Source organism: Coenobita brevimanus, chromosome 110 (assembly GCF_032717465.1).
Source record: "Coenobita brevimanus isolate Jiangsu-jjx chromosome 110, ASM3271746v2, whole genome shotgun sequence".
NCBI classification, from domain to species: Eukaryota; Metazoa; Arthropoda; class Malacostraca; order Decapoda; family Coenobitidae; genus Coenobita; species Coenobita brevimanus.
The window spans coordinates 46,564,846-46,578,853 of record NC_137063.1 but is presented as its reverse complement, the minus strand read 5'-3'; the positions used below and the strand labels follow the sequence as shown (position 1 = coordinate 46,578,853).

Here is a 14,008-nt window from a genome sequence, read left to right as displayed (position 1 = left end):
TCCAGCCAAATGGAAATAAAACCTTAATCGGCGGAGAACATGCAGGAAGGCCCATTGAGCCCGACGCACTCAAAGGCGGGCCAAGTTGATGGAGTCCTTAGCGGCTGGATATAGGCTGCTTAAACATGTGACGCGGGAATGCACGTGGACCCGCCTCTTATACTCCACAGGTAAAGTGCATGTCGTAAAAGTTTAAGTAGTGTGCATTGTGCTAAATATTGGCAAAGCTGGTGATAAAAAGGCAGCTATATTTTTTTATGTGGAAAAAACGAAAGACTCAAGGGTTGGGAGCTCTCAGAAGTTGTTTCTTCAAAAGAGTTAAGCTTTTATATAACCAAATTAAAGATTCACCATTTCAAGATGCCTGCGTTGCAAAGAACGGAGTGAGTGAGTGTGTGGTCTAGCTACATGCCCGCCATATAGGCGAGGCTCAAGGATAGACAGTTTGAAGGAGAACTAACCTGGATAACAGTGACTGAGAAGAAAGTGACGGACCTCTGCGGTGAAGAGAGATACAGTACTAACGAGAATCAATCAGTGAAAGGTGGGGAGAGAATGAACGAAAAGCTCTGGCTCCCCTCTGTTTTAGAAATACATGTAGTTAGCCCTCCGACACAGGGGTATATATGGTCCCTGTGTGCAAGGTTAAAGAGGGCACGGGGCCGGTACAGCACACCTAACTTCTTGAGATGCTAATTTCCTGAAAAAAGTGATGTGGTATTTAGGTGATATTTCCACGACATATCACACGAAAAGGGGACATTAAGGATAATGAAAGGTGATGAATGACGACGTTTCCCTGCTGCTATATTTTCACAAAGATCTTCAAGCTTCTGCGAATCTACCTTATATTTTTCTCCCTTTCATGACTACATATCTTTCCTCTTCCGTCATTGTCACTGTCTGTTTTCCCTGTTCGCTTCTCCTCCCTTTTAATTTACCCTTTCTCTCTCCTCCATCCTACTTTTCTGAGTTTCTCCACCCTACATCTGTCTCTGTCTGCAACCTATTTCCCCGCTTCCTTCTCCTGCCTAGCCCTGTCTTCCCTAACTACACCTTCCCCATCTATCTCCATCTTCTCCCACCGACCTAATCTCGCCACGTCCTATTTGTATTTCCACCTACAACCCCCTTTCTTGCTGATGGTCCCCCCACCCTCTACATCTCTATCTCCTACGAATATCTATCCCCCACTTTCCTCCTATCTGTCTCTCTTCACCTCATCCTCTACCTATCTCTCCCTTCCTCCCTCCTACCTGTCTCTTCCCACCACTTACTTGTCTCTCTGTCTCCTACCTATCCCACCCCTCCCATCCTCTTACCTCACTCGCTTCTCCAGACCCTTAACCTGTCTTTCTCCATTCTCTCCATCCCCTTACATGTCTCGCTCTCCTATCTAACTCTCCTCCCATCCCCCAACCTGTCTTTCCCTCTCCATTCCCTCCTTCCTATTGACTTTCTCTCTCCAGTCCCTCCTTCCTAATGTCTTTCTCCATTCCCTCCTACCTGTCTTTCTCACTCCATTCCCTTCTTCCTCCTACCTGTCTCTCTCTCTCTCTCTCCCTCTCCTACCCAAACCCCCCTCCCATCTTCCTACCTGTCTTTCTCTCTCCATCCTCCTACCTGCCATTCTCTCCATTCTCCCCCTCCTCATACCTGTCTTTCTCTCCATTCTCCCCTTCCTCCTACCTGTCTCTCTACCAGCACCCCCTACCTACCTGCCTGCCTCCTCTACCTCCCCCCCCCCTCCCCTGCTGCCAGTCTCCCGCCACAGCCAGCCAGGAGCCGGCTAAATCAGCGCACCAAAGGCCTCCGCCCCATCGTTTTTCTCCCCGGCACGAGTGAGCACAGGCACGGCTTACATACACGGCACCACACACACACACACACACACACACACACACACACACACACACACACACACACACACACACACACACACACTGAACTCACCGGGATTAACGTAAGTCTGACAAATTGAGGAAAACCAAGGAAGCTAATCAAACCTACTACTACTGCTGCTGCCACTACAACTATTATTATTATTATTATTATTACTACTACTACTACTACTACCACTAAAACTACACCGCCACCACCACTACTACTACTACTACCGTACTATAAAACCTACTACTTCTACTACTGATGAATACCACAAGTCAAACCCACCGAACCTGCTGTGATTGTCCCACGAGAGCTGCAGGGACCGACCTTTGCCTCCACTGCACAATACCCGCTGGGATTGTCCAAATGAAACACCTCGAAATTCTTGTAAGCTAATTCCAGTATGGCCTCCCCCTAAACTACCCTGTCGATAAATTGGCGTCGGAATTCGAGAGAGAGAGAGAGAGAGAGTCATCAAGTAAATAATCACATCACAAGGCATTTTTCAGTATCGTCTCCTACATAACCTTAACTTTCATTTACGATTTACAACACTGATGCCTTTACACCTGCTAAAAGGTCCATACATCACCGCCACTGATCCCAACATAGCCTGCTATCGGTGTGATGATGCAACTTACACCCCCAAACACCACACGATAATTAAGGGATCTGATAATAAACACATATCGGCACATTTAATCACAAGACCTTGCTTTCCGCTCGACATGTGGCCCAACAAGACGGCCAGAGTGAGTAAAACAGCAGTAACTCTCTCTCTGTCTGATAACGCTGAGAAACAGGAAAGCACGACAAACGACCCTCACGTGACGACCCACACAAAGAAAGCGAGTCTTTGGCCCAAAACAAAACGCCGTGAGAGATAACCTAACTCTAATTCTTCCACCTTTACCTGGCCCAGACTCTCGTCCTTATGTAGCTTATTTCAGGTAGTTCAGTGGCAGAAAGAGCACTACGGTTCAACCATCTTTATAGCACTTCTTCGTGACTAGCACCATATCCAAGTGTTAATCTGCTGTTGCAATTAAGAAAAAATAGTAACCTCAGGCCAAGTTTAAAGCTAAAAGAGTATCGTAAGGATAGCAGTACATCTTGCAGTCCGTTGCCTGAATCCCGACAGTATTCCTAAGTGGGTAAGACGTGGACCAGGAACAGAATGGGAGACTGGCTGAGTGTGTGTGTGGTTGGACGAAGAGACAGATGAAAAACATAGAATGGGTGCGAGACTGGGGATTATATGAAGGAGGATGGCGTGACGTGGGAAGGGGGGCACGGGAGATGGGAAGAGGTCGTTACTTAGCAAGGATGGAACTATCTGAAAGTCTTTTTTGTCAAGGCAACAGCAAGATAGACAAACAAAGCATAAATTTCCCTCAAGAACTGCCAACAGATGTACCGTGCTAAACTCTCGTGCAAGTGAAAAGTTACGATCTCTTTTATTTACCTCTCACCCTCTCCTTCTTCACCTATCGCCTCCTTACTCACCTCCCACCTTCTTATTCACCTATCATTCCATTATTATCTCCCAGTCCTTCACCTTTATTCATCTCAACCTCTTTCTCATTCCCCACCCCTCTTGACCTCCTAGTTTTTCTCATACCCTCCTTCACCTATCGCCTGTTTACTCATCTTCCACCTTCTTCGCCTACTCTTCCGCATCTACCATCCCATTATCCACCCAACTTCTTCATCATCTGTCACTTGCACCTTTGTTCACCTTCATCTCCCCTCCTTTCTCTTCTCTTCCTCTTACTCACCCCAACTCTTCATCAGCCTACTCATCATCCAGTTATACATCTCCTACTCTTCCCTCACATATCATCTCATTGCTCATCTCCCACACCTTTTCCCCCCCTCATCTTCTTACTCATCCCACCCACTCCTTTTTTTCATCTTCCACCGCATCTTCACCTCTTACTCATTTCCCATCACTTTCCCACTTCCCACCCCTTACTCACCTCCACTTCTTCCGTAATCTACCCTAACTACTCAACTACAGTGAAATAAATAGTTCTCAGTCAAGAATAACCCAAAATTTCCTACCTAAAACGAGACTGCCAGAGCTTTTTGCAAGACTGACGTAAAGTGGTGACGACACTCAAGCATCCCAGCACCCAAAAGCAACCTTAATATTACTAATTAGTGTGCAGTCATCGTCCCTTGGTGTCAGATTTGGGATTCATGTCTCCATTCATAAATATTTCTGAAAAATCCATTGAGGGAACCATGAACCACGAACTTGCAGCTGTCAGAGTCTTCAGTGAAATGACCCATGCATATCCATTCATTTCCCGTTTAATTAAACATTCGGAATCCTCAGCTCAAACTCGCGGGCTAATACACTAGAGCCAAGAATACCTGTGGATTAAGATATTGCACCTAGCGTCAAAAAGGACTTCCAACACTCTTCATGCTGATCTCCTTGCAAGCCTCATCCATTCTGTTCTGCATGCAACTGGGCTCTGTTTAGTGTGGATTTGAAGAGTCAGTGCCGTCTCAAGGGCCAGACCCAGTGATCCAAGCCAAACTCTATTCTCTTTCAGCTTCAGTTTTCAAATCTCGAATTCTCTCATACTTCCTCTCATCAAAGGATGTTACATCATTTTTTATTTATTTACCAGTATTTATTTATTAAGTTATTCTGATTCACCACGACCACTTCTGCCTTCAAACTTAACGCGTCAAACTCGCCCCTGGTCTCCCAACCCGAAAAAGAACACTATCATCATCATCACCATCCCTACCTCTTCATCCCATTCTTTGATGCAAGAAGACAATGAAAAATAACCACCAGAGAGGGAGAAATAATCAACGTTATGCGCTGTGAAATGGGCAACTCACTCATGCATTCAAGACCCTGAAGGTAAGATCCCCAATCCTCCTCCCCATTCAATCATTCAATTCCCAGTACTCCTCATTCAATCAATCCCCAGTACTCCTCATTCATTCAATCCCCAGTACTCCTCATTCATTCATTCAATCCAAAATACTTCTCATTCATTCAAGACCCTGAAGGTAAACTCCCCAATACTCCTCTTCATTAATTCATTCAATCCCCAATACTCCTCCTCATTCATTCATTCAGTCCAAAAGACTTCTCCTTATTCATTCAAGACCCTGAGGATAAAAGCCCCAATACTCCTCGGCCCTGAAGGTAAAATCCCCAATATTCCTCCTACCTTCGACCCAGAGCTGCTCGACGTCGGTGATGAGGGTGGCGCTCTTGAGTCCGACGCAGAAGGTGGCGAGGAGGAGGAGGGCGACGAAGAGCACCTTGCCCGCGTGTCTCTGGCAGAACAGCCCCAACTGAAGCAACTGCACTTGTAGTTTAGTCCGTACCCACAACGCTGCCCGGCTCCCTGTGGCACGACCCTGTACAGAGGAGACGGAGGAGGTACTGAAAATGAGGAAACAGGAGAGAAGTGTATGGTAAAAAGGAGGAAACAGGAGAGAAGTGTATGGCAGAAATGAGGAAACAGGAGAGCAGTGTATGGCAGAAATGAGGAAACAGGAGAGAAGTGTATGGCAGAAATGAGGAAACAGAAGTGTATGGCAGAAGTGAGTAAACAGGAGAGAAGAGTATGGCAGAAATGAAACAGGAGAGGTGTATGGCAAAAATGAGGAAATAGGAGCGAATGCCGCCATCACCAGTCCTTCTTCCCTGCTATCCTTGCTTTATTCTAGTAGTTTAGTTACTCTAGCAGGAGCTGCCTTGCATGGGTCAACCGGTCTATCCTCTCTTCTTATACAGTATAATTGTCTCTATAATGTGGGTTAGGTAACAATTATAAAGTGTATGAGAGAGAGAGAGAGAGAGAGAGGTAACAATTATAAAGTGTATGAGAGAGAGAGAGAGAGAGAGAGAGAGAGAGAGAGAGAGAGAGAGAGAGAGAGAGGTAACAATTATAAAGTGTATGAGAGAGAGAGAGAGAGAGAGAGCGAGCACCAACAGCACTTCCCTAAATTATACAACACGTGAGGAGTGACAGCTCAAACGCGACCCAAACCATCACCGTCCCTTTGAAGTCCCTAATTCCACAACAAAATCTAACTCAAAAATAATCCATACATCTACCAAGCGAGGGTGAAAAGGAAGGGGGGGGGGAGAGTCACAAATTCAAAGGAGAGGAATCAAAACGGGCCTTTCTGCATCGCTCGGAAGGGGCTGTGGACGAGAAATTGTGGGATGCGTGCGAAGAGGTGTGGAAGATTGCGTCATATGCAAATGTTCCCCTTCCTTACGTTTGTCACAAGTCGGGCGTAGTGGTGAGATATTTTGGTCCACGGGGTGTGTATCTCTCTTTCTTTCTTTCTACTCTCTCTCTCTCTCTCTCTCTCCCTCATGATTTTGTTACTCCACATTCTCTCTCTTTCTGTCTCTTTAAAAGATTTTGTTACTCCTCTCTCTCTCTCTCTCTCTCTCTCTCACACACACACACACTGTACGGGTCATAAATATATTCACACACTCATCAACATACACGCACACATACATCATACAGATCAAACGAAACGCAGAGACACGCCACAAATCAAAGTACACACACGCACACCTGCTAAGCTACATACATGCATCACAAAAAGGAAGTTTGGGTGCTTATAATCAAGAGAGAACTGTGAGAGAGAGAGAGAGAGAGAGAGAGAGAGAGAGAGGAGAGAGACTGTGAGTGGTGCTTCCTCCTTACTAGCACTTTAGTTTTTTTCCATTATATATTTCTCCTTCAGTCATCCCTACCGTGTCCCTTCCCTCGTTTTCTTTAATCGCATCATTTTCCTCACAATTTCGTCCTTCCCACTTTATCTGGTCACTTCAACAGATAGATACGCGGTACACAAACAATTTACTTTACATGCAGATTTATTACCGATATTAATTCATCTTACTGCTTCCCCTTCTCTCACGTGTTCATACCTAAACTTCGAACAACCTATCCTCCTTCTCAATCTTCCCATCTCCTTATCTCTTCAACACTACGGCGTCCTTTCTTATTGTTCCTCTACCACATCTCTTCGCTTCTAATCTCTTCTTTCTTTCCATTGCTATTCTTCCTTATTTAATCCGGTAAAATTATCGCTTCAGCCAAAAGTACAATTACAGTACTTTGATCCGTTTGTTTGGTATTTTAGACAATTCTAAGATACTATTCTTCTACGGCATTTTCGTCGGAAATTATTTTTATTTTATTCCTGAAGATAACCTAATCTAACCTAATGTTCATGGGAAAAAAAAAAAAGCGACAAAAATGCCACAGAAGAGAAGTATCTTAAAACTGTCTAAAATACCGAAAAAACGCACCAAAATCTCGTAATTCTGTTTTTGGCTGAAACGATAACAGAACCATCAATTCTTCCAACTTCCTTTGGCCTCTTCTTTCTTCTACTACCCCTGTTCCTTCAAAATTTATCATTCCTTTACCTTCTCCCTGTGTGAAATTCTTATGTGACTCTAATACATATTCTTACTTTTTTTTTTTTACTTTTTTGTCTTTGTATCCATTCACACTAACCTCCATTTCAGAGCCAGTGGTCCCTCTCACTCCCCCCCGTCTCGTCATCCTTTACTCTTATAACTACTTCCTCATCCTCTCTCTCTCTCTCTCTCTCTCTCTCTCACACACACACACACACACATTATATGCTTCCTCATCCCCTTACCTTTGCCTCAATTTATGCTTCCTCATCCTCTCTCTCTCATACTTCCTCGTCCCCTTACCTTACCTTCTTTCAGTTTATGCTTCCTCAGCCGTCTTCCTTACCCCCACCCCCACCTCTCTCTCTATCATACTTCCTCATCTCCTTACCTCCTTTCAATTAATGCTTCCTCACCCTCTTTCATTATCCCCCACCCCCCCACTCTCTGCCACCCACCACGCCCCTTCGCTTTACTTTCTCCAAGCCAGTGTCAAAATGGCCCCCCTCCTTGACCTCACTTTCTCCTCCTCCTCCTTCCTTTCATCTCATGACTGACTTCGATTAGCTCATGTTGCTGTGTGAACCTCTCCCCCCCCCCTCTCTCTCTCTCCATGTTCCGTCATTACGCCTCCCCCATTATTAATCACTTCCCTTAACCCCTCCTGTCTCTCTCTCTTTCTTTCTCTCTCTCTCTCTCTCCTCCTCTTCCCTCGCATGCGTTATTAGTTTTTTTTCCCTCGCGTGAGAAGGGAAAAAGTGTGCAACGGAATTTGTGAAATGAAAGAATATGAAAAGTGGGCATGGATGACGAGAACAAAGGGAGGGTATAAGAAAAACAAAGGTAGCCTAAGGGGGAAGTGTGTGTGTGTGTGTGTGTGTGTGTGTGTGTGTGTGTGTGTGTGTGTGTGTGTGTGTGTGTGTGTGTGTGTGTGAGAGAGAGAGAGAGAGAGAGAGAGAGAGAGAGAGAGGTGACACCATCAAAAGCGTAGAGTGGTTTATTTCTACAGTGATTAACAGACTCAAAACTCCCATCCTCATATCTCTCTCTTACCTCCAACCCTTTTCTCTCTCTCTCTCTCTCTCCCGTCACTCCAATCCTTCCATTTCTCTCCCCGACATCTTTCCTTCCTTTGCCTTCTCGCCCCTCCTCCCCTCTTTCTCTACTCCACTCTTTCGTCCCTCAAATCTTTTCCGTCCCCGAACACCTCCCCTTCCTCTCCTCCAATTCTTGCATCTTCCCTCCAAACTTTCTCTGGTTCAGTGTTTTCACTCTCCATTTCTTGCTTCTTCCAGCCTTCTATTTCTCCCTTACATTCCTTCCCTCCCTCTTAAGACTTGACAAAGCTTCACACACACAGATAACATGTATATATTCGTACATATATATATATCTGTGTTTGAGAGTGAGAGAAAGAGAGAGAGTGAACCAGGGATCGGATTATCATCACACAACTATTAAAGAATTGATCGCGCCATTCTTGTCTCCCTCCTTTCCCCCCTCTTTCTGTCCAACCATCCTCTCTCTCTCTCTCTCTCTCTCTCTCTCTCTCTCTCTCTCTATATATATATATATATATATATATATATATATATATATATATATATAAAACATATATATAACAACGATAAAACTAGCTACAAATGGTTGCCAAGGACTTAGAGAAGTAATATCTTAAAGTTCATGAGTAATAACCTTGTTCATCAAAGCAAAACAAACACTGTAATGACTCTGTGGCGAGGTAATTAACGATAACTACAAAATATATCGTAATGTGAAGGAAGAGTATTTCGTATCGGTAATAAAAAGGATGGTAGTTTCACTGATTTGGCAGACGTAACTCGATCGATACGGATGACTCATGCCCCTGACGCTGATGGCAGTGGTAGCGTGTCTCGTGGTGGTGGCTGACGCTGGGGGGATGGTGGTGGATGATGTGGTGGGATGATGGTGGTGTCTGATGTGATAGGGGTGATTGTGGTGGCTTATGTGGTAAGGGTGATGGTAGTGGCTGATGTGGTAGGGTGGCTGAGGTGGTTTGGTGTGATTGTGGTGTTTGATGTGCTAGGGGATGATGCTAAGGGTTTATGTGGTGGTGGTGGGTGATGTGGTTGGGGACTTGAGATGGTGGTGGTGGTGGTGGTTGTGCTTGGGGTGGTGGTGGTGATTGTTGTGGTAGTGGCTTGTGTTGTACACCGAATGGCAGCAATTGTATTTGGCTGAGGTGACAGTTGATGTGGTAGGGAATGACAGCAAGTGGATTTGGCTGAGCTGGTGTCCAAAATGGTGAGAAGCGTTCCACGAAAACTACTTCGGACTGAGAATCGTTCTGACCGTGATAAAAGTTCAGGATGTGAGATTAGTTCCGGTCGTGTGAACAGTTCCGACCTTACGATGCTCGCTAAAACGGGTATCGGCACGATAGTCGATATGCGATACTAAGATTATTCAAAACAGTTTGGCATTTGACGTCGCGAAAACCCCGCCTTTGATTACAGTGTGGATGAAACAGTAGTTGCATCGGGTTGGTGGGGAGGTTTGGTACGGTGACATGTTTAGACTAGGTGCAACAGGCAACCCTCTCGACGTTCCGGGTGTACCACGAATTCATGGCCACAACCGTACCTTTAACTACTGGGCATGCCTGAGTCAGAGGAAGTATGTGGAGAAAGGGGCAAAAGCTCGCCTACTATTCTACGGTGCCTACTTCACGTTAAGGGCATGTCGGTTTCTTTCCTCTCGTACTAATCATATCAAAAGAATGATCCTCAGTAAGGGCAGAGAAACATATCAGATTCACAAGCCGTACTATTCTAATGGTCTACTTCACACTCTGGGCATGTCCGTCACTCTCCTCCCTCACTAGCCTAATCATATCAGAAGTGAAGCATCTACAGTATGGGCACAGAAGCAAAACATTACCTACTGTTTATCTTCTGCGCCTACTTCACACTTAGGGTTTATGTCCATCACTTTCCTCCCGTACGCATCATACCAAAAGAGAATTATCTATGGCCAGAGAAACTACACTGTCTCGATCAGCATACGAATATTTGGAGGGGAACGTATGAAGCACAAGAGATTAAATAACAGCCACCTACCCTACAGTGCAAAAAATGAAGTAATGAAAATGAAATGTGGTTGAACTGGAAAAAGCAAGGTTGTGGTTAAGTGTGGTGTGGAGCAATGTGATGGTGTGGTGAAGGAGCACTGTGGTGGAGTGGTGGTGAGTGTGGAGTGGTAGGCAATCTGGGTCACACTGAGCTGGCGCGCTGTGTAAGTGTATGTATGTATGTGCGTGTGGTGTGAGTGTGCATCCCGGTAGAGCATGATTCTGAATGAGACTGTGTGTGTGTGTGTGTGTGTGTGTGTGAAGGGGTGGACGTGATTAACGCCTAAATTTGTTATGCCCGCTCTTAAATGTTTTAATCAGACTTCAGCAAGATGAGTTTATTTAGCCGAGGAAAAACATAACAGTCTAACGGTTAACAGCACGTGTGTGCTATTATCTGTACGCGTACATGACGGAAAAAGTGAGCCTGAACGTGTGTGTGTGTGTGTGTGTGTGTGTGTGAGAGAGAAAGAGAGAGAGAGAGAGAGATAACCATGAGTGTGTAGTGTAGTAAGAGCCAGTGTGAGCAGGGAAGGACTGGGAGGGAGGGCGTGAGTGCGGGAGCGTGAGAGTGAGTGTGCGTGTGTGTGTTTGTGTGTGTGTGACGGGGCAGCAGGTCTGGCGCCACAACAGACGCGAGGCTGGTGATGCTGTGTACGCCATTCTGAAAGCATGCACGCACAAGCACTGCTACCACGGTGTGGTGTGATATAGTCTAGTGTGGTGACATGGTGGTGCAGTGTGGCAGTGAGATGAGGGCGTGAAGCTGTGTGAGTGACAAGGCGGGTGTGGTGTGGTGCCAGCCCTACATGGCACCACACACTGCACACACCGTACCCTATGCCAGACACTGACCTTGTTAATGTGGGCGAGGGCGGTGCGGGCGTCCGCCCAGCTAGTTCTAGTACACAAGTCCTCATGCGGGCGTGCCGAGGACGCCCACTGGCCGCCCTCCCCCACACTGTCCTGGCCTGGCACTGCGATGGCCATGTCCGGGGTCAGTGGTGGTGGTGTGGGTCTGCTGGTGCCGGGGCCCCGCCTGGCAGTTTAGGGCAGCAGGGGACAGCAGCAGCGGGGGCGGCACCCATGCCTGCACGCACTGCACTCAACACACGCACTCACCGCCACCACACGCACACACCGGGCACCACGCGGCAACTGGCCTGGCCCGCCACAACGTTGTGTTGTGTGTGGCGGAGGCGGAGCGAGCCTGGCCCCGCCCCCCGCCCAGTCCCATTGGCCGCCACCCGTCGTCAAGGCAACGGGGCCGCCGGAGAGCGACCACCCACCTCGCGGCCGCACAAGTGGCACCGCCAGAACCACGATAATTCCCGGCTGTCGGCGGCGGCGGGGCGGCCCAGTGCTGCCCGCACCCCCTCACCCCTCCCTCACCCTCACCCGCCCTAAAATACATCACAGTCAGCCCTGCACCCACCCCACCCCTCACCACACCACACCCCTCACTCCTCACCACACCAGATCCCTCACCCCTCACCACACCACACTTCTCACTCCTCACCACACCAGATCACTCACCCCTCACCACACCACACCCCCTCACCGTCCCAGCCCTCACCACACCACACCCTTCACCCCTCACTGCCCCAGCCCTCACTCCTCATCGCCCCAACCCTCACCCATAACCACACCATCCCCCTCAGTGCCACAGCCATCACTTCTCTCCACACTACACCCCTCACCGCCCCAGCCCTCATTCCACACAACACATTCCTCCCTGCATCACATCTTTCCCCCTCACCTCTTACCGCCCGAATCCCCAACTCTCACCACACCTCGCACCATCCACAGCACACACCACACCCCTCACTCTTCACAGCTCAGTACTCCCCTCATCGAGCCCTCATACTTAACCCTTCGCAGCCCTCACCACTTAGGATTCATGTCACACTTTGCAGCTAACTACTCCCCTCAATGGACCCTCAACCATACACAGCCCTCACCCCTGGCTACTCCCCACATTGGCCCTCTTACCCATCCACAGCTTCCACCCCTCATCCCTCACCCCCTCACCAATAACCCCTCACAGCTACTCCCCTCACTGGGCCCTCTTACTTAACCCTCCACAGCCCTCACCACTTACCCTCATTACTCAGGCCTCATGTCACCCCTCGCCAATCACCTCTCATCGTCACCTCTCATCCACTCACCCCTCTTCCCTTCTACATCATCCCTCAACCACTCACCCCTCTTCCCTCTCTATATCACCTCTCAACCACTCACCCCTCTTCCCTTCTACATCACCTCTCACCCAATCACCGCTCTTCCCTATATCACCCCTCAACCATTCACCCCTCTTCCCTCTCTATATCACCCCTCTTCCCTCTTTACATCACTCCTCAACCACTCAACCCCTCTTCCCTCTCTACATCACCCCTCAACCACTCACCCCTCTTCCCTCTCTACATCACCCCTAAACCACTCACCCCTCTTCCCTCTCTACATCATCCCTCACGCACTCACCCCTCTTCCCTCTCTACATCACCCCTCAACCACTCATCCCTCTTCCCTCTTTCCGTCACCCCTCAACCACTCAACCCCTCTTTCCTCTCTACGTCACCTCTCAACCACTCACCCCTCTTCCCTTTCTACGCCATCCCTCTTCCCTCTCCTCGTCACCCCTCACCCACTCACCCCTCTCCCCTCTCTACATCACTCTCACCCACTACTACGCAATCCCGGTTTAATCATCTCGATAAAGTACGTAGGAAGCGACCCAACCAGACAGTAAGAAAAATACCTGAGAAATAAAGCAGACGTCAACATCCCCACAAGTCAACCAGAAAAATTAAGCCAGGTAATAAAGGTAATGCTTGTGACCCCTTTACCTGCCCCTCCTCCTCCCTCAATTCCTCTCTATCCCCTCCCTTCCTTTATCCCCTCTCCAGGATTCACTCTCTCTCCTCTCTCCTCCTCCTTCTCCCATCTCCTCCCCTCCCATCCATTCCCCAGATCTCCCTCCCCTTCCTTCCCCTCCCCAGTCACCCCTCTCCCCCTCCCCCAGCACCTCATATTCCCAGACACATAACATTCACTCCCCATAATTCCTCTATCAATTTACTGCCAGACGCCCAATCCCAGAGTTCATCCACGCTGGCCGCAACAGAAGAAGCCTTCAAACTTCCCTATTGCGAATCATAATTCTCTCTTTCTCTCTCTCTCTCTCTCTCTCTAAATTATAACTTTCTGGTCTCACTGTATCTGATTAGGACGTGTAAAAAGAGAGGAGGGGGAGGGAGGAAAGGAGAAAGACGAAAATAAAGAGGGAGGAATGGAGAGAAAAATGAAGATAAGTGAGACAAGAGGGGAAGGAGAGAGAGTAGATGAAAGAGGCAAATAGATAAAAGGTGAGAGAGAGAGAGAGAGAGAGAGAGAGAGAGAGAGAGAGAGAGAGAGAGAGAGAGAGAGAGAGGATAGTGAAAGCATAGGGACAGCTGAGATAAACAGGACAGCAAAGAAAAGAAAACATTACAGGAGAAAGAACAGGAGGGGGAGAGTCAAAGGGAGAGGGAAAACGTATAAAGAAAGGAGAAAGCTCAAGAATGGGAGAAAGCTAAGGA

General features: G+C 47.7%; 1 protein-coding gene across 1 annotated transcript in view; it reads right to left on the bottom strand.

Moving 5' to 3' along the window:
* ptc (protein patched) overlaps positions 1–11,420 on the bottom strand; it is a 130,707-nt gene extending 119,287 nt beyond the window's left edge. The window contains exons 1-2 of the mRNA XM_080286278.1: positions 11,286–11,420; positions 5,088–5,280 (exon numbers count right to left, since the gene is read on the bottom strand). Of these exons, the coding sequence (XP_080142404.1) occupies positions 5,088–5,280; positions 11,286–11,420 (328 nt within the window). The remainder of the gene's footprint in view (positions 1–5,087; positions 5,281–11,285) is intronic.
* Between the last annotated feature and the right edge of the window lie 2,588 nt (positions 11,421–14,008).